This window comes from Gossypium raimondii, chromosome 11, assembly GCF_025698545.1.
Source record: "Gossypium raimondii isolate GPD5lz chromosome 11, ASM2569854v1, whole genome shotgun sequence".
NCBI classification, from domain to species: Eukaryota; Viridiplantae; Streptophyta; class Magnoliopsida; order Malvales; family Malvaceae; genus Gossypium; species Gossypium raimondii.
In genome coordinates, this window is record NC_068575.1 from 16169330 (window position 1) to 16190223 (window position 20894).

The following is a 20894-nucleotide window of genomic DNA, read 5'->3' on the forward strand; positions in this document are numbered from 1 at the left end:
ATGGCCAAAGCTAGCGGTGTCGCATGGTAGTGTTTTTCGAAAAGTGAGTTGTCATCAAAAACCTCTTTTCTTTATCACTCATTTATACTATCTTATGCTTAATTCCAAGATGTGTCAATCAATTTCAAACGCGATACATATTCAACAGTTATTTTCTTTCAAAACGTTATTAATTTTCAAAACGTCACGTATTGTGAAAGCTTTTTAAAACAGTTTGCATATTTGTGCGTATTTTGTTAAAACATTTGTTTCGTTTTGAAAACTCGATTATCCTTACTATTAGCAGTTGTAAATCAAACAATAGAAACCCCAAATTAAAAGTAAAAATCCAAAGAAGCCATAATTACAATAAAATACCCCTAAAATAGAATCAAAATAAAAATCCAAAGAGGCCATAATTACAATAAAATACCCCCAAAATAGAATCAAAATTTTAATTAAGTACTAAGTCAAATTAAATAGGTTGTGTGACCACCGCTGAGTCCTCCGTCGAACTGATCCACCTATGTTTGGGGATTACCTTTACAGATTAAACAGAAGGGGTGAATTTACATAAACTCAGTGTGTAATCCCCATGCAAACAAACAGACAATAGCAGATAATCTCAGTTTGGGGCCTAAGCCTTTTCAGTATCAGTATCAGTTTAGGCTTAAGCCCATTTCAGTATCAATAAGAATTAGGGCCTTAGCCCATCAGAGTACAGTAACAGTGACAGTTATGCAATTATCAAATCCTACCCAACCAGCCTCTACACTCCATCTCCGTCCAACCCTACACTCCATATGGGGATATAATCAACCCACCCAACCCTACACTCCAAATAGTACCGAATGCGGCACTAGACAATAGTTGCAGCTGAACTGCCAGTAAGTTAGGCTTGAAGCCTTTCAATACACTTCCTCCAATCAATATCAATCCCCAACCCAATGCAATGCATCATATAGTTATGTCACGGTATCATGTATAATCAGTACAGTGTATATAGCATGCTCAACATACCGACATACATATCTATCTCACATAGGCATATGACAATCTTTCAATCATTTCAGTTAATTAGGGGTCTAGGTAACCTTATCATCCCCACAGTAGGTTCACAATTGACTTGGGCGACCTGTGCAACCTTTGCAGTCAAACAGAGAAAATTGGCCCACAGGCCCATGTTACAGCCCATGTAGGCCCATACGCTCATGTGGCCCACACGACCCAAAATGACCTTGGCCATATGGATCACACTGCCTAGCCCAATATTTCCACACGCTTGTGTAGTTCGCCCATGTGGGGCCCACGCACCTGTGTGGCCCACATGGCCTAATTCATCCCGGCCCATGAATCGCACATGGCCAGCCTCATCGATCACATGCCCATGTTCAATCACACGGCCTACCACACGAGCGATCCCACGCTCATGTGGCATCGTCAGTCTTATTTTTTAACTTTTTCGCCAACTAGCATTTTCAGCGATGTGATTACACACCTGGTTTCTATTCGCTGAGAAGGAAAATCCTGAGCCTTTGAAACCTACATTTGACCATAAAACCATCAATTAATCACTTGTATTCTTACTCAAACCAAAACACATGGGTTGGCCAAGCGTTAACTAACAACTACGTTACCTTCAAACGAGTAAAGAATGAGGTTTTACCCACTTAACGCCAACTAATGATCTTCCACCCCTCGAATCAGCTCCTAAGCACTAACCAAAAACAAGTAAGCATTGATCCAACAAGCTAAAAAAAAAAAACTAACTCCATACTATTTACCCTTACCAACAATCACGATAAGAAACCGACTACAAAGAGTACAAACTTAACAAAAAATAAAGGATGTTCACCAGAGAACAGAGGTAGGAGCACAGTCGGCCGCACGAGGAAGAAAAGAATCAGCAAGACAATGAGAAAGTGAAGGGTGAAACGAGGAAGAAGATTCGGCCAAGGGAGGAGTAAAGTGGCGATCGTTTGCTCACCGCCCAATATGAATAGATGAAAGACAAATAAATGGTCGACAAAGAAGGATGAAAAGAAACGCTCAAAACTTAGCAAGAATCAATGGAATCCCGACAGCAACAAAGGGAAGGATAAGAGGAAACATAATCGGTAGAGAAAAGAGAAAAAGAACCACTACAGAAAACGATTCAAAGAACTAAGAATGACCGATAGGGAGTTGAGAGAAAACAAAAAAAAACTGAATTTACAAAAAAAGAGAAAAAAAAAGAGAGAGAACACTTAGGAAAAATTCGGCCAAGAGGGGAAAGGATTTTTCTTTCAACAACTAGGGAAATTTTGGGGAGAAGGTGCCGAAATTTTGAAACAAAAAACCCATTGAGCACAACCTCTCACCACATCCCTTAATCCTCTCCTTCAAATTCTCCAACCACCCCCATCCAAACCCCCTTAACAACCGAAATCCCCCTCACTACCCTCCTAAAAATCGGCCACACATCCCCACACTCCTCAAACACTCAAATTTCGGTCAAACTACAACACCTCCATGGCCAAGCAATAAAAATTAAATCCTTTGTTCATGCGAAGCCTCAAACTCCTGACCTTCAACACACTAGTCCACCACTTTGCCACCAAACAGTAAGCACATTTTTGACATGTTTTTACAAATAATTAATTAAAAGCCTACTGATTAAAGATAGGGCTTTATTCATTTAAAACAAAATTTTTTTCCCAAGTCAAGGCTTGGGCCCAAGGCTTCTGAAACACTCCTAGAACACATAACCACTGAAGCAAACATATATTTGTGGGAAATTTTTGGGGCGTTACATGTAAACAGAAACATAAAGAACATCAAGGTTCCACTACACCAAAACAGGCTTTTAGCGGCGCTTTTTTAGGCCTTTAGCAGCGTTTTTTATCACCGCTAAAAGCATTAGCGGCGCTTTGAGAAGCGCCGCAAAAAACGCCGCTAATGACAGCGTCGCTAACTTTAGCGGCGCTTTCCCAAAAACGCCGCTATAGCTCGAGACCTTTAGCGGCGCTTTTTCCACAAACGCCACTATAGATCAAGACATTTAGCGGCGCTTTTCCCAGAAACGCCACTATAGCTCAAGAGCTTTGGCGGCGCTTTTCCCACAAACGCCGCTGTAGGTCACAACCTTTAGCCGCACTTTTTCCACAAACGTCGCTATAGCTCGATACCTTTAGCGACACTTTTCCCATAAACGCCGCTATAGAACAAACCTTTAGCGACGCTTCTCACAAAAACGCCACTAAAAATACAACATTTAAAAAAATTAATTTAATCAAATAATATTTATTTTTATGATAAATATTATATTATGTTTTATTTTTTAAATTTGAACTTTAAATATACTTTTAAGGATAAAAATATTATTTAAATTAAATTTTCTATGAAAATTTTAACTTTAAAACTAAATATAAAAATTAATGAATTTAGTTTTAGAATTTAAAATAATAAATTAATAACACAATTAAAATCCAAAAGTTAGTAAAGTTATCGTAAATATTAAAGTAAAAATAAAATTTAGAATCAAAACTAAAATAAATAATACATATGAGAAATAGATCGACTAGTTGAACTTGCCTATGACTATACACATTGCAAGGTAATAAAAATACAATGCATTTTCTTAATCAAGTAAATCTTGGTAATAAAAAATACAATGCAAACTACATCTGCTACATTCCTGGTTATCCAATCTTCATGTACCCTGCAGAATTGGGAAAATAATTATAGTGCATTAAAACAAAAATTGATATTGACAAGTTAAATATGAATGGGAAATAACATGAATGCAAAAATTAATACTCGAGGAAATTGACAAGTTAGCTATCTCAACCATGGAAATGAATTAGATATTGAATAAGAGAGATTACAGCAATGAAACCAATGAATTCCTAGTTTACATATGTATGTGCCACTGGACTTGTTAAGTGAAGAATGAGAACCAAATTTTTTTCAATGACTACAGGACATAAGACCAAGAGCATCAAAAGTTTCCAAACATGAAACAACTAATCTATTAAGCAAGTCAGAAAATCAACGAGCTTATTGTTTTAGCTAATAGTGGAACAAGGAGACAATTGAGATCAATTGAGACTAACCTCGGCTGAGATGCAGAAGTTTCATGACAATCAGAAAAGATCACCTTGATATACTTATAATTTTCGCACCATAAATAATCAAAGTAATAATCAACATATATTGAGCAAAGCAACCTTCTAAAGAGAAAATCAAACAAATCAACTAAACGAACATAGAAAAATTGATGCTTCAAACCAAAACACCAGAATTTACTTTACCTCCATCCCATGGGGTGTCATCAAGTCTGCAAATCCATCAAGTAAAGACATTAGCACAATTTAATAGAACTTTAATCTAAAAAGTAAGTACATAAAGATTCTCTAGTCTTATTTCGTAATATACCCAAATATAACAGCATTCCAGAGCATAATGTTGTTATCTTGAGGTGCACCACTAATTCCTGCACAAAATGTCATCAGAATGAGCACTAACATGCCTAAGAAGGGCCATGATAAAGCTTACAGGTTCCTTATAACCAAAATGGAATTGGCCACAGAGGGTTTTGACTAGAAACACATAAAAACTAGTTATTACTTCTACATATCAGCAGGTTTTGCTTTTTCGGGGTGTTCAGTATGATTCACCATTTTAATCTAGAAACACAAATTAGAAACACCCAGTTAACCAATAAGTTTAAGCTAGAATGTTACAATAGAGATACAAACAGTAGGTTACCCCTTTGAGCAGTATTTGAATTATCCACTTTCTGAAGCTTATGTCGATAATCTTGTTCAAATCTGTCCAAGGCATGCAACTCATGATATAATTCCTGCAAAGAAACAAATGTAAACAACGTAACTTATAACAAACTCCAAATAGATAATTTCAGTAACAGGAATTCTGAATTGTACCATGTTAATCATAACAAGCCTTTCAATTATGATACCTACCTATCAGCTCGTATTCAGTGTCTCAAAACATAATGCTACCTCTTCAAGTGTCTATTGTAATAATAGGGTAAACATTTTCAAGCATGAAAATGACAAAGTTTTGGAATAATATGAAAGATGATTTTCTTTTGAATGGCATAGAGAAAAATATAACTAAACAATTTTGAATTAATAGCCTGATCGGAAGCTTTGAAACAAATCCTAAATCCATCGCTGAATAGACCTATCGACACAAATACCCTCACAACCATCCGGTGGTGGGTTCCTTTGCATTTCTCCAGGAAAGAATTGATGCAATATCTTCTGCTACCCGAAAGAAGGAAATTGGTGGAGCTGAATAAAAACCATTAACCGGGAGCACCTTTGTTGGGCATTGTAAAGGGAGCATATAATCTTTGATTTTGACTCATAGGCAGTCAGGGTTAGTTTGTAAATTATGATACCTACCTATCATAACAAGCCTTTCAATTATAATGAGAAAATATTACAAATAACTTCAATTAAATTACTTAACTCGCTAATTTACTAAGCTACTGATATCAATGAGAAAACAAAATAAATAAAGTAAATATGAATAATGATTAAGAAGAGTGAAAATGCAATAGTCAAGATAATAATACCATGTAATTACGATTCAATCTCAATTCATTATTGTAGTTAAAGATTTTCTTTAATTAATGATAATTAATAACCTATTTCAGATTCAACCAAATCTGTCTGATAACCCAGATTAATCATAACAAGCCTTTCAATTATGATACCTACCTATCAGCTCGTATTCAGTGTCTCAAAACATAATGGGAGAAAGAAACAGTTTCAGAACTTAATGCAAGACCGAAAATATAGGAATCATTTTGGTTTAAACAATATAATCTTAGAGAGCAACTTTTGAGAGCAACTCTCTAGTTATAACAGTAAGACCTAGAACTTGCAACCACAAATTTAAGAAACATAATAAAGAGGAGATAAAAGTGTACCAGATGGAGAACGGAAGCTAGTAAGAATCAGACCCCTAATTTTTTCTCTTCCAGCAACCTGCACAACTTGACCTTTAACCCTAAAATAACAGCAGAGAGATGAAAATTGAGCAATCATACAACTACTTAGCACATTGTATGAATAAACACAAACCCTCTCACCTTAGATCCCTACTTCTGAGATACATGCGAAAAAGGCAATGTTCAATTTAAATCCCAAATCAGAAAGTTGGTTTAGGTTCAGAGAAAATTGAAGATAGACAAGAGAGGAAGGAGTGGACGCTTTAACCGTTTACGGAATATGGATGTAAACATAAACTGCTGCCCGACAACCACCATCTTCAATGCTAAAAATCACTAAACATTTACCTCTAAAATTTATAATTCTATCCGGGATTCATAGGCAAAACACCAACAATATTTGGAACTTGCGCAATACCAAAAATGAGAAAAAAGGAAAACTTAAGGATAATTTGAAGGAGGGTTTGGGTTTTGCTTGAAGGAATTTGGGTTTTGGAGGGAAGGGTGGAAAGGGAAAGTGTGTCGACAAGGATGCAGAGGGCTGCCGATTTGGGGAAATTAGGGGGAAAAATAAAGGGAGTCGGGGTAGGGGAGAAATGGCTTGGGAAAAATAAAATGGTGGAAAAAGAAGAAGAGATTTTTGGGGATGGGGGGAATCGATTTTGGGAAAAATAAGGGGAAAAAAAAGAATATTTCATTTGAAATTTTGGGCTAAAAAATATATAAACACAAAACGATATCGTTTTGTAAAAATATTAGTGGCGTTTGACAGAAAAACGCCACTACTTTTCTTTTTTTGCTTCCTACCTTTTGCGGCGTTTTTTAATAAATGCCGCTAACGCTCTACTTTTTTTCAATTTTTAAATTAAATTATTATATCTTTCATATAAATTTTAAATAAATAATTTTTAAATTTTAAGTAATATTTAAAAGAATTAGATAGAATTATAATTTTTAGTTTTTGTATTTCATTTTTATTTGTTATAATTTGGTCCTATCCAAAATAGATAGTTACTTATCCATATCAATCTGTTACTTTTATTTATAAATAATTTAAACTATAATCATAATTTTAATATATTAAAATTAATATTATCTCTTTACAATTATATAAGAAATTATTTAATATATAAATTAAAAATACCGATTAATCTAAACCCTAAACCCCTAACCCCTATCTTCTAAACCCTAATCATAAAACATAAACCCTAAACCCCTAACCCCTCTTTTACAATTACATAAGAACTTAATTAATATATAAATTAAAAAATACTAATTAATCTAAATATTAAACCTTAACCCGGCCCCGAATCTCTAAACCCTAAATCACTAACTTTTAATATCTAACCTCTAACCCCTAACCCATAACTACTAACCCCTAAACCTTAGTTAATATATAAATTAAAAAACACTAATTAATCTAAACCCTAACCCGAATCCCTAACCCCTAAACCTTATTTAATATAAATTAAAACACACTAATTAATCTAAACCCTAAACCCCTAACTGACACCGAATCTATAAACCTTAAACCCTAACTCTTAATCTCTAACCTCCTAGCCCCTAACCCCTAAATCACAACACTTAAACCAGAACCCCTAATCCATAATTCCTAATTCCATAATCTATAAACCTTAAAATTGTATAACTCCTAAACCGGCCTTAATCCTAAATTAACCATATACCCTAACAATATATATTAAACCCTAAGCTATAATGATAATTAATTAAATATTTTAAAATTAATACTATCGTATCTTTTATAATTATATATGAAATTATTTAATATATAAATTAAAAATCAATCAGTCATGTACCCAAAAATTTTAAAATTATGGCTTAATAATAGTATTTTAATTTTTCTATTTTTAACAAATATTGTTCTATGTTTTTTATTTCAATTTATTTCAACGTGTCATTATTTCAAATTAATCCATTTTTAACAAATATTCAATTAAAAATAAATTGAATTTTAATTAATATAAATAAACAAATTAAATAGTAATTAGACAGATAAAATGTTTTTGCGGCGCTTTTTCAAAAACGCCGCTAAATCCCTAAGCATTAGCGGCGCTTTTCCAAAAACGCCGCTAAATCCCTGAGCATTAGCGGCGCTTTTCCAAAAACGCCGTTAAAGCGCTGAGCATTAGCGGCGCTTTCTCAAAAACGCTGCTAAAGCCCCGAAAGGTCAAAAAAACGATGCCGTTGGGCTTAGGTTTTTGCGGCGCATTTCATAAAACGCCGCTAATACTAATTTTTAGCGGCGCTTTCCTTAAAACGCCGCTAATGCTCGATCTTTAGCGGCGCTTTTCATAAAACGCCGCTAATGCTCGATTTTTAGCGGCGTTTTTTTGTCCAAACGCCACTAAAAATGCCGCTAAAAGCCTGTTTTGGTGTAGTGTTCGTTTACGAAGTTTGGTTTCCCTACGTCTGTCGAGTCTAGAGCAGTGAATAATTTCACTATTTTTAATCCATAAATACAAGTGATTCACTCTATCACTTATAGAGATATCAGATTTGTACCTAAAGATTAAAACACTCACCTCCAAATTCTCTCTTAAGAATTAGGGTAGTAAATATGCAACAATATTTATAATATTTTGCATTGTCTCACAAAAATAATTCCTCAATGAATAGATTAAAGTGCTCTCAATAAGCTCTCATACAAAACCTAGACAAGCCTCAAAGCATATATCAATTTTAGCTTGCTAACAAAGAATCTAGGTGAATACAAAATAAGTACTCCATGAAAATAGTTATTACAATATAAACATTAAAAGTATAATCAATGGAAGATATGATCTCTCCAAATCAGCAACACAATCTTGACCGAATTTTCACATTCCAAGGACTTAAATGATTCACACAAATCCAATCCAATCTTTAAAAGCTAATGATTGATTTTCGTAAATAGAGTATAGTATCTTCAATATAACAACAAATAAACTCCAAATATTTTCTTCATCAAATTGTCAAACTAATTAAGGTAAGTAATAAACTGTCTTAGTGGCAACTTACAGTGGGCGCTGCCAAGTACCAATCGACTCCATTATTCATATCTTGCCTTAATAAATGTAATTATTTTTAAAAAAAATAAATAAATATATGTAAATTTAATCTTAACATAAAAAATCAATAAAAACATATTAGTAGTATATAAAATATATGTATTATTATAAAGTTTGAAAATATTATATTAGAATGGTTATAATATATAGAGATGTCAATCGTTAAAGAAGTATGGATTTGAAATATTATATTAAAGAGGTTATAGTAAATAGATATGTCAATATTTTATTATAAATTTTATACTAAGCACAAAAATTATTTATGAAAAACATTTACAATTAACAATAAGAAAAGAATTTTATTATAAAAATAATAACAATAAGATTAATTTATAAAAGAATCTTATAAGTTATAATATACGATTATATAACTTATCTTTAAAGTAAATTATCTATTTTATAATTTTAAAAAGCAAGAGTGAAAAACAAATTGCCCAAAGAAAATAATTTATATATAAATGTGAAAACAACTATGCATATTATTTATTAAAGCTAATTAATGAATAAAACGTAAATGTATATAAATTACAATGTTGTCTACACTAGATTGGATCGGTTGGGGTATCAATTTAGAAAAAGTCACTAGATTAGTTAATTTAAACATCGGTATGGATCTTTGAATCGAACAAAAATATTAGTTGAATCGAATAATTAAACTAATTTTTATTTAATTAAATTGAATAAACTGACTAAATTAATTGAATTAAATAAATTACCAAACCAATAATCTAATTGATTTGATGATGGATACGATATCAAAAATTTTGACTAATTAATGTAAACCTAATAATGGAAGATACGAAATTTTGGAGGTTTACAAAAATCCCGAGGTGTATGAGCCAAAAGCCAAGCTTTCAAGATGTAACGTCAAATGTGACAACTCGATTCATAAAAAGTATATTTGAAATGGTCAAATTAAATTTATAAATGTAATAAGATTTTAAATTTAAATTTTATTATACATATGTAGTTTTTTAATATAAAAATAAAAAATTAATGATTTTTATTTGATAAATTGTATTGGAATTTTTTGATTTTATAAGGTAGATAAAGAAAAATCGTTATGTATCTTATTTATTTAATATTTTAAATACTAATTAAAGATGGGAGATAATTTCTTAACATTTGTGAAATTAAATAACTTAATAATTATCTTATTAGTGAACATTAATTCATTATATAAGCCACTTTAAGTTGAGATTTTGAAACTCTTTTACTTTATTTTTGGGCTAAAAGATCAAAAGGCTTTTAGTAAAAATTTTTTTAAAAAACACTAAAAATTTAAACAGATGGAATTCATTTGTATTAATTGGGGTTAAAATTAAATTAATTTAAAAAATTAACAGAAGTCATTATCAATTAACTTGATCGTTAATTTTTGTTGATATGATAAATGATAAGTCTAAAATATGGTTTAAATTAGTCAAATATACTAAAAAAATTATTGGTAAAATAGGTTGCTCTTTTTTAAATTTAGAGAAATATGTCGTTTTTTTTAAAGAGTGTATAAAAGTGTGTTAAGCTGGACAAGCGTTCATGCTGACACATTAGGGAAAGCATACTAAACTAGGGGTGAGCATTCGATCGAATCGAAAATTTTTAAGTTAATCAAGTTTTCGAATCTCATTTTATCATCCTAACTTTATTTGAAGTTTTCTCGAATCGAGTCTAGTGAGATGGAATTCGAATCGAATCGAATATATTTGTTCGAGTTAAATTTTAAAAAATAATTTTGGGTCCTTGTAACCACTGTCACCCATCGTAATAAAATTTATCCACCTTAATCAATTTTTTTTATTAACTTTCATCACCTCATAATTTATTTATTAATTTTTTATATACTAGTTAGCTTCTTTGCTTGCTTAGTTGTTTCAATTATCTTCAGATTCTTGTCACTATGTATTTTGGAATTAAAAATATATTAAATGTAAAAATATGATTTTTAATAAAAGTTATTTTAAAAATAAAATGTGAAATTGATACCAATATAAAATTTTAACACAAATATTTTATGGCATAATTAATAATTCAATTTTAATATAAATATTCAATATGACTAAACAATTCAATAATATAAATAATATAAAATGTGAAATTTAATTTAATAATATAAATAGTAGATATAAATAAAATTATTACTATTTATGTTTAGTGGTTTTTTTTGGATAATTTTGATTTTTTATTTTAGAGTAAATGGTGAGAAGTAAAAGTTTAGGGGGAAAATAAAAGGTTTTGGGGAATAAAAGTTTGAGAGAAAGTAAATAGGGGGAGTAAAATTTTGGAGGGAAAATATTAAAAAAAAATTGGAGGGGGGAGGGTTTAGGGTAGATGAGAGGTGGGATGAGAAGGGAATAAAAATTTTAGGGAAAAAGTGGGAGGGAGTAAAATTTTGAGAAAAAGTAAATGGGAGAGTATAATTTTGGTGGGAAATGAATTTTGGGTAGATTGGGGGGTTGGGAGGAGACAGGAGTAAAAGTTTTGGGAGGAAAGTGGGAAGGAGTAAAACTTTTGAGGGAAAAGTAAAAAGGTTTGGGAGTTTGGGGTAAAAATATAAAATATTATAGTTTGATATTCGAATTATTCGAGTTATTCGAATTCAAAAACTCAACTCAATTCGAACTCGAAATTTGAAAAAAAAAATTGAGTTGATTCGAATAACTCGAATAACTCGATTCGTTTAACTCGAAATTAGAATTTTTTTATTTTTTCGAGTCGAATCGAATTTTACTCACCCCTATACTAAACGCGTTTTTTGATAATTACAAAGAAAGCGTGTCTAGTTAGACACACTTTCCCTAACAAGTCAATAGAAAACCTCGTTCAGCTGGTGCACTTTCTCCACTCAACTGGACGCACTTTCACACTCTCTCTCCAAAAATGATTTATTTCCCTAAATTTTTTTAAAAAAATCGACCTATGGTACCAATTTTTTCGGCATATTCAACTAATTTAATCTAAAATATGGCAAATGATAATCTATTCCGTTATTAAAAAAAATTAAAATCCACAAAAATTCAAAAAAAGAAATACTCCTCCATCTCAATAAACTTATCACATATTATTATTTAATGATTAAATGACTTTTTTATTATTTTAAATTCATTGTTGATAAGGTCTCTTTTTAAAAAAATGATAGTAAAAAGGGTTTTACTTCATATAGATATGTATGTATGAAGATATTTAATTAATAAGGATGAAAGGGAGTGGTAGCATGCATGGCCAAACAGTTGGAGCATGAGAGAAGGGACAAAGGAAGCCGAGCTGGTTGAACTCCATTATACAGTTGGCTACAAATGGCGGGACCCCAACAAACTCTTCAATTGAATATACTTCTAAACCCCTTTCTCTGCCGCCCTTTAATTACCCCCCCCCCCCCACTTCATCTTTTTCTTACTTTTAACGTTCATTCATTCCTCTTCAAACTTTTCCTTCATAAGAGAGGGTTGAAGAAACACAAAGTATTGTTTCAAATTTGGGTTTTCGAAAACAAGGCAAAAGATGAGGGAAGTGATCAGCATTCATATTGGGCAAGCTGGAATTCAGGTTGGGAATGCTTGTTGGGAGCTTTACTGCCTTGAACATGGAATTCAACCTGATGGGATGATGCCTGGGTACGTTTTGGAACTGGCTTTTCTTCTTTCTTCTGGTAGAAATAGAAATTTCTTCTAATGAATTATGCTTCATGAAAATGGGGTTTTGGTATGAATTGAAGTAAAGCTATAGAATTCAACATAATTTTGTTATGTACTTATTGGATTTCCGCTTTATTTTTTCACTGTTTTGTTGTTCTTTAATAAGCGATTATGAACAATTTGATCAAACTTCTTGCTCATGTGTCTTCACCTCATTAGCTTCCCTAATTCTTTGCTTATAGTGTTCAAATATATAATAGGAGTTCAATAGCAACCAATGCATGTCGGTGACTACTAATTCTTCAGTGAGATAATTTTCAAAGCCTAACAAAATTCTATAAATGGATCACCAATCATTTAATTTGAACCTAACAAAATTCTTTTGTGTTTGATTGCAGTGACACCTCTGTGGGTGCTTGTCATGATGCTTTCAATACCTTCTTTAGCGAGACCGGGTCCGGCAAGCATGTGCCGAGAGCTATATTTGTTGATCTAGAGCCCACTGTGATTGATGAAGTTAGATCTGGGGCTTTTAGACAACTCTTTCATCCAGAGCAGCTTATTTCTGGCAAGGAAGATGCTGCTAACAACTTTGCTAGAGGACATTATACAGGTACAACAATCTCTTCTGCTGTTCCTAAATAGCAGTTTTATTACATCTGGTCACTGGATTAAACTTCTTCGTTGATGTTGCCTGCTGCAGTTGGTAGGGAGATTGTGGATCTTTGCCTTGACCGAATAAGAAAATTGGCTGACAACTGTACTGGTCTGCAAGGATTTTTGGTATTCAATGCTGTTGGTGGTGGAACTGGTTCTGGTTTGGGTTCATTGCTTTTGGAGCGCTTATCTGTTGACTATGGAAAGAAGTCAAAACTCGGCTTCACCATCTTCCCTTCTCCTCAGGTAATTCCCTGAACACTTTAGGGAAATGTATGAGATAATCTAGTTGTTTGCTTAGATTTGCTGTAAAAAAAAGAACAAAAAGAAACTCAATCAATAACACTTTATGAATTATATACAAAAGACTCAATGAAAAATAAGAACTCAAGACACTTTTTTATTCACTGATTTACATCCTTTATATAGGCTGAAACTACAACAACTTTAGCTAAAAAATAGGATAACTCAGAAGCAAAATCACAATCAGATATTAAACCATGATTTTAGCTAACCATCCAACAACTTTATTGAAACTAATTTGAATATTTCATCTGCTGATATGCCCAAGATTTTAGGTCACTAACTAAGTTGGTTGTGAACTTTAATACTCCCCCTCAACGCCAACTCCAAACCTTTTCACAATCCCAAGTTGTGAGCAAAACTTTTCCAACTTAGTTGTACTCAAGCCTTTTATGAACAAGTTTGCAACCTGGTTATTAGTCTTGACATAGGACAACTCAATTTTTTCTTATAACACCTTCTCCCTAACAAAATGGTACTGCACCTCCACATGTTTTGTCCTTGCATGAAACACAGGATTTTCTGCTAAATGAATAGCTGATTGATTGTCACAATAGAGGGGTATTGCATAATCAACTTTTTGGTGCAAATCTTCCACAAGTTGCACTAACCATGTACTTTCTTGGGCTGCCATAGCTGTTGCTCTATATTCTGCCTCTGTTGTCGATAAGGACACAATTGGCTGTCTTTTACTACACCAAGAAATTGTCCCTGAACCAAACTTGAATACATAGCCAGTGGTTGATCGACGTGTATCGTGATCCCCTGCATAGTCAGCATCACAATAACCAACTAGTTTGCAAACCTCACATTTCTTATATAGAAGACCATAATCAAGAGTACCCTTCACATATCTTAGAACTCGTCGAACTGCTTTCAAGTGTTGTTTCTTGGGATTCTGCGTATATTGACTCACTACCCCAACAATATATGAAATATCAGGTCGAGTTAAAGTTAGGTAAATGAGACTACCTACAAGTTGCTGATACATCAACCTATCTTCCAAGTCTTTCCCTTCATGAGCACAAAACTTAGTGTTTGGTTCCACTGGTATAGTGATGGTTTTGCAATTGAGCATTCCAAATTTCTGCAACAAATCTTTTGTATATTTCTCTTGACAAAGAAACATGTCTTCTTTTGTATGATCAATTTCTAACCCCAAGAAGTGTTTAAGTTGGCCAAGTTCCTTCATTTGAAAGCAGACTGACAAGTTTTGTCGAACTTGGTGGATTTCTTCACTATCATCTCTAGTGATTATCAAATCGTCCACATACACCAACATTATTGCCAACTTCCCTTCACTAAACAGACTAGAATCTGCATGAGCCATAACATAACAAGCTTGAGTTAAAAATTCAGCAATCTTACCATACCATGCTCTCGGCGATTGCTTTAACCTATTTAACGCCTTCTTTAACTTGCAAACATAACTAGGATGACTTCCACTCTCAAATCTAATAGGCTGATTCATGTAAATTTCACGATCTAGCTCTCCATGCAAAAAAATGTTCTTCACATCCATTTGCCATAGCTTCCAATCTTTGCTAGTAGCAAGAGCCAAGAGAACTCGAACAGTAACAATCTTTGCCACCGGACTGAACATCTCTTCATAGTCCAATCCATATTGTTGAGAAAATCCCCTTACAACTAACCGAGCCTTGCACTTCTCAGCTGATCTATTAGAACGATACTTTATTTTATAAACCCATTTACAAGATATGGGTTTCGCATCTGGTGGACGTGGCACTAGCTCCCAAGTCTGGTTTTGTTCCAATGCAGCAATCTCTTCCTCCATTGCTTTTACCCACTCAGAATATTGAGACGCTTCTTTATAAGTTGTTGGCTCGACCAAAGGTTTTTCCTCCACTACAGCTACATTAGCATACTTTGGATTTTGCCTACGAAATCTGGTTGATCTTCTAAGTTGTGGCTGTGAAGTTTTTTCACCCTTGGAATTTATTTCGGCCTCCTACCTCTGATGGACACCATTTCGCCAAAGATTTGTTGTTGTCTCAACAACTTCATTGTCTCCAATTTCTTCATTAGCTACAAAACTTGGTTGCATCTCAAGAAACTGCTCCTCTATTTTCCCTTGGGGTTGATCTTCTTTTACTTTAGAATCTGGCAACTTCACTTGTTGTGGAGTCCACCAAGAAGAAGTTTCACCAAACACTACATTGCGTGATGTGTAGCATTTGTTAGTCACGGGGTCACAACACCTCTACCCTTTCCTTGGTTATCATATCCAAGGAAGATAAACCGGATTGTTTTTTTATCGAACTTGCTCCTTAAATAACCTGGAACAAATACATAGCAAATACACCCAAAAACTCAAAAATGATCAACAGCAGGTTTAGTATCCCATAGTACCTCAAAGGGTGAGATGAAACCAAGCTTTGGTGTTGGAAGTTTATTAATGACATGAGAAGCAGTCTTCGTACATTCTGCCCAAAATATTCCAGGTATATTTTTTGCATGAAGCATACTCCGACACCTCTTAGCAAGATGTCGATTTTTCCTCTCGGCAGTTCCGTTTTAGTGTGGTATGTTGGCACATGTGAATTGATGATGAATCTTGTTATTTCTTACATAGGTAGAAAACTCATCTGATGTGTACTTCCTGCCATTATCTGTGCGTAAGCATTAAATTTTTCTACTAACCTCTGCTTCAACTACTTCTTTAAATTCTTTAAACTTGGCAAATGTCTCTGATTTTTCTTTCATAAAGAAAACCCACACATACCTTGAGAAATCATCAATAAAAGTCACCATATAGCGCATCCCACTAATTGAAGGTTGCTTGACACGCCCAAATACATCAGAATGAACTAGCTCTAACGGAGCCTTTGCTTTGTACTTAGATTCTTCATATGGCAACTGATGCGCCTTACCGAATTGACATCCTGCACAAACAGTATCATCTCGCACTTCAAGTTGAGGAAGACCCTTTAGCATTGACTTCTTCATCTTAACTTTCAACTTGTGATAGCTGACGTGTCCAAGCCTTGCGTGCCACAAATCTGTCATCTCATTATTCTTTGTTTTGTCCACATAAACAGTTTTTGTCGACATCAGATAGACAGATTCCATTCTCTTCCCTTCCATGGTTGGTGTTCCTAAGACTTTTAACATTTTCGAATACCTTTACACCCTGTGGACTAAACAAAACATGGTGGCATGCAGATGTTAATTGTGCCACAGATAATAAATTTTTCTTCATGCAAGGCACATGATAAACACCTTAAATTGACATTGGATAAGAACTAAATCGAGGTGCGATAGTCATTTTACCAACATGGGTGATAGGTAACCTCGAGTTGTTAGCCGTTACCACCACACGATTTCCTTTGTGCGCTGCAACATCTTGAAGCTTTTCTTGATCACTAGTCATATGATTAGAATAATCAGAGTCAACAATCCAGTTGTTCTTGTAGTCAATCTTCTAGGAAGTTGTTACTGCGAGTGCCAAGTCTTCTTCTTCCACAGCAAAGGATGCTTCAGCATCCCACTCATCATCACTTTGAACATCTCCTTTAAATGTCACTGCATTACTCTCAACAAGTTTCTTCTTAGACCAACAGTCTTTGGCCATGTGACCATTTTTGCAGCAATTATAGCAATCACCATCAAACTTCTTCGTTTGGTTGAATCGATTGTTGTAGTTGCTACGCTTTTGAGTTTCTCCAAATTGAGAACTCCCATGATGACTGTCTAATTTGCCATCATTCTTTCTTGGTCTGCTTCTAACATTATACCTAGGTTTTTCTTGTCTCTTTCCACTAAAAAGCGCCACATCCTCAATTTTGATTGAGACTCCACCCATTTGTTTTGCCAAAGCCTCTTGACCCGTCAACAGATTCTCAAAATCTGCAAGCGATGGTTGTGTTGGCCATCCTTGAATTGCAACAACAAAACTCCTGTACTCCGGTCTCAATTCATGAATGATGATTCTTCTTATTCTAGAATCCGCAATACGAGAACTAGAATCAAGTTCAGAAATCTCACGACATAAGGTTTTTACCTTAGTGAAGTACTGGTTGATTGCCAAATCTCCTTGCTTCATTGATAACAATTCATTCTCTAAGAGCTGCAGCCTTGTGTCATTTTTTCGTGAGAAAAGTTCTTCTAACGTGGCCCACGCTTGTATTGGTGTGTCAGCATCTCTGATATGCTCTAACATTTCTTCCTCTACAGTGGTTTTAATTGCAAACATAGCCTTGCCTACACTGGCCTTCCACTTCTTTAAGTTGTTAGCTTCTTGAGGCAATGGTGAAGGCACATCTCTGTTAACAATGTCCCACACATCTTGAGCCTGCAAGTAAGACTTCATACATGTTGCCTATGTGTTGTAATTTTGGTTATTAAGCTTTTTTACTGCTCCAACAACTGAAAAATCAACCATGATTATCTTCATGAACCTGGCTCCGATACCACACTGTTAGACTAAATGGGAAGATTTGTTGTAAAAAAAACAAAAAGAAACTCACTCAATAACATTTTATGAATTGTATACAAAAGACTTAATGAAAAAAAGAACTCAAGACACTTTTTATTCACTGATTTACATCCTTTATATAGGCTGAAACTACAATAACTTTAGTTAAAAAATATGATACCTCAGAAGCAAAATCACAATCAGATATTAAACCATGATTTTAGCTAACCATTCAACAACTTTATTGAAACTAATTTGAATATTCCATCTGCTGATATGCCCAAGATTTTAGGCCACTAACTGAGTTGGTGGTGAACTTTAACATGCTTTTCCCTATGCTTGTGCACAATTAACTAAACAATTATACCGAATTGTGCAGGTTTCTACTGCCGTTGTGGAACCTTACAATAGCGTGCTCTCAACTCATTCTCTCCTTGAACACACAGATGTGGCGGTGCTTCTTGACAATGAAGCTATATATGATATCTGTAGGAGATCCTTAGACATTGAAAGGCCGACTTATAACAACTTGAACCGATTGATATCCCAAATTATATCTTCTTTGACCACTTCATTGAGGTTTGATGGTGCCATAAATGTAGACATTACAGAGTTTCAGACTAACCTTGTGCCATATCCTCGTATCCATTTCATGCTTTCATCATATGCACCAGTAATCTCAGCTGCAAAGGCTTACCATGAGCAGCTATCGGTTCCCGAGATTACAAGTGCTGTTTTTGAACCCTCAAGCATGATGGCTAAATGTGATCCAAGGCATGGGAAGTACATGGCATGTTGTTTAATGTACCGTGGAGACATTGTACCCAAGGATGTCAATGCTGCTGTTGCTACCATCAAAACTAAGCGGACTGTTCAGTTTGTAGACTGGTTAGTAGACCTCTCTTGCATTTCAGTTCCATATAATTATGCAAAAGCAATCTTATTAACATTACAACAAAAGAGTTTTCAAGGAGGAAAACTTAAATTTTGCCTTCTAAATGATTTTGGTGCATCATTTTTTCAGGTGTCCTACTGGTTTCAAGTGTGGTATCAACTATCAGCCACCCACAGTGGTACCAGGAGGTGATCTTGCTCGGGTGCAACGAGCAGTGTGTATGATCAGTAACAACACATCTGTGGCCGAGGTTTTCTCCCGAATTGACCACAAGTTTGATCTCATGTATGCCAAGAGAGCCTTTGTTCACTGGTATGTAGGTGAGGGAATGGAGGAAGGTGAATTCTCCGAAGCCCGGGAAGATCTTGCTGCTCTTGAGAAAGACTACGAGGAAGTTGGGGCAGAAGGTGGTGAAGATGAAGAAGAACCAGAAGATTACTAGATCCATATTACATGAAATCAGCAGTCGCAGTCAATGGTCCACCATGTTCCTCAAAATCTCATTTTACTTCATCAGCCACATTTTTATTGCTGTAAACTAGTCTCCGTATTTCATTCCTTGAAATCTTTTTGTACCTTCACTGGCTCTATACCTTGAGTGGGTGTTTTAAGTATTGTTGTGAGAATGTATGCTTTCTGTCCACTTGAGATGTAACCTCTCCATGTCTAATAAAGCTTTAACGTTGTGCCATGACTTTGTGTTCGATTGAATTAAGTATTGTTGTCAGACTCTTCATTTTTATTTAAATACTCATGTCAAACACGTATTCGAACATGAAAGCAATGATAAAATAAATTAAGCCTAGTCAGGTCTAACATTCACCCTGGATTCAAGTAGATTTTCTTAATATATAACCTGCAGAAGAACGTCCACAAAATATCTAGAATACAGTAATAAAAATTGTGTAAGTAGGTCCCATTGGAACACATTAATGATTTCTTTAAGATCATTTGATAATAGTATGGATAGAACCTTATCTGTTCTATCTCAATAGTTGGTAGCTAGCTGCCACTTGCCAGTATGGGTTATCTTGGTATGTCCTCATCCTCGAGCTAACCTGCTTGATTAAACAAAATAAATGCTCCTGATTCTTCTTTTTGTTCCTACATCAACATTATCTCGATTGGTTTAAAATATAGTCAGGGAACAGTTAGATAATGGACTTGGCAACAATTCAAGTTGCAACGGCAAAAACTAGAGACTAAAATAGTAATAAAGGTTTCCCATTCTTCTGTTTGATTAAATGTTTAAAATAAAGGTTTGTAATTGGAACTAGAAGCTTTTCATTCAAAGAAAATCAAGACTTCTTTAAGAAAGCATGTTAGCAAAGTTTCATCATTAGTCACAGAACTATGACAAAATTCTCAATTGTTGAGTCACTGAACTTTGATTGACTCAGGATTGCGATCACACAAGGGTGAGCTAACTTCAAAATCCTACTTCAGTTCGGATTACAGGCTGCAACTTGTCTCCATGAACCTAGAGCAGCTAGTAATAGCCACTTAGCCATATAACAGTGGGTTTGTTCCTTTGTACACACCGTTTGTCACACTATGGGAGTGCTGAAGCTTGATAAATCATCAACAAGCTTTCCAAGGATCTTAATCCCTTCACATTCCAGCCTCAAAGTGTATCACTAATTTCAGGGGTAATGCAACTGTCATTAGTGATTCATTAAGAAGAAAGCATCTTTTCAGAGGATTTATTGTTAGAAAAGCACGCTCAAACATAATGAACTCAAAATTAATTCCCATTTGAATGTGATTAGATGCATTTAGAGATTCATTTTGCAATGATTTGAGACTGTTGTACCCGAACCACATTAAGTGGAGCATAGCATAGCATGGCTGTATTCTGTTTTTGGTTCCTAGGTTGATCATGATTATATAAAATAGGGAAAATCATCAACCTACCGCCCTTTTAATTTTCAAGATCTCAAAATTCTACACAGATTCACCATTA

The 20894-nt window shown here is 34.2% G+C and overlaps 1 protein-coding gene and 2 long non-coding RNA genes across 5 annotated transcripts; 1 reads left to right on the forward strand and 2 right to left on the reverse strand.

Annotated features, from left to right (window-relative positions):
• Positions 1-414: 414 nt before the first annotated feature.
• Positions 415-3309, reverse strand: LOC128034512 (uncharacterized). The gene is made up of 3 exons (XR_008190560.1): positions 1617-3309; positions 1478-1521; positions 415-520 (listed from the first exon to the last, which is right to left on the reverse strand). It is a non-coding gene; the product is annotated as an uncharacterized LOC128034512 (long non-coding RNA).
• A 226-nt stretch (positions 3310-3535) lies between these two features.
• On the reverse strand, positions 3536-6617 carry LOC105804458 (uncharacterized). Of its 3 annotated transcripts, none has more exons than XR_008191318.1 (6): positions 6083-6615; positions 5921-6000; positions 4729-4822; positions 4396-4453; positions 4272-4297; positions 3536-3679 (listed from the first exon to the last, which is right to left on the reverse strand). It is a non-coding gene; the product is annotated as an uncharacterized LOC105804458 (long non-coding RNA). The 3 variants fall into 3 exon arrangements; XR_008191319.1 differs by having other exon boundaries at positions 3542-3679; positions 4074-4297; positions 6083-6617; XR_001136982.2 differs by lacking the exon at positions 3536-3679 and having other exon boundaries at positions 3717-4297.
• Positions 6618-12382: 5765 nt separating this feature from the next.
• On the forward strand, positions 12383-19622 carry LOC105804456 (tubulin alpha-5 chain). Its single transcript, XM_012637097.2, has 5 exons — positions 12383-12620; positions 13040-13254; positions 13345-13544; positions 18416-18924; positions 19061-19622. Exons 1-5 carry the CDS (start codon positions 12508-12510, stop codon positions 19371-19373), a joined length of 1350 nt encoding a protein of 449 aa, XP_012492551.1. The 5' UTR covers positions 12383-12507; the 3' UTR covers positions 19374-19622.
• The last annotated feature ends 1272 nt before the right edge of the window (positions 19623-20894 follow it).

What these genes read in the sequence shown, in the direction of transcription:
- LOC105804456 (XM_012637097.2), top strand. Translation starts at nt 12,508, where the DNA reads ATGAGGGAAGTGATCAGCATTCATATTGGGCAAGCTGGAATTCAGGTT. An exon ending in CCTGATGGGATGATGCCTGG is followed by an intron (nt 12,621 to 13,039) that starts GTACGTTTTGGA and finishes GTTTGATTGCAG; the next exon opens with TGACACCTCTGTGGGTGCTT. An exon ending in TGCTAGAGGACATTATACAG is followed by an intron (nt 13,255 to 13,344) that starts GTACAACAATCT and finishes TGCCTGCTGCAG; the next exon opens with TTGGTAGGGAGATTGTGGAT.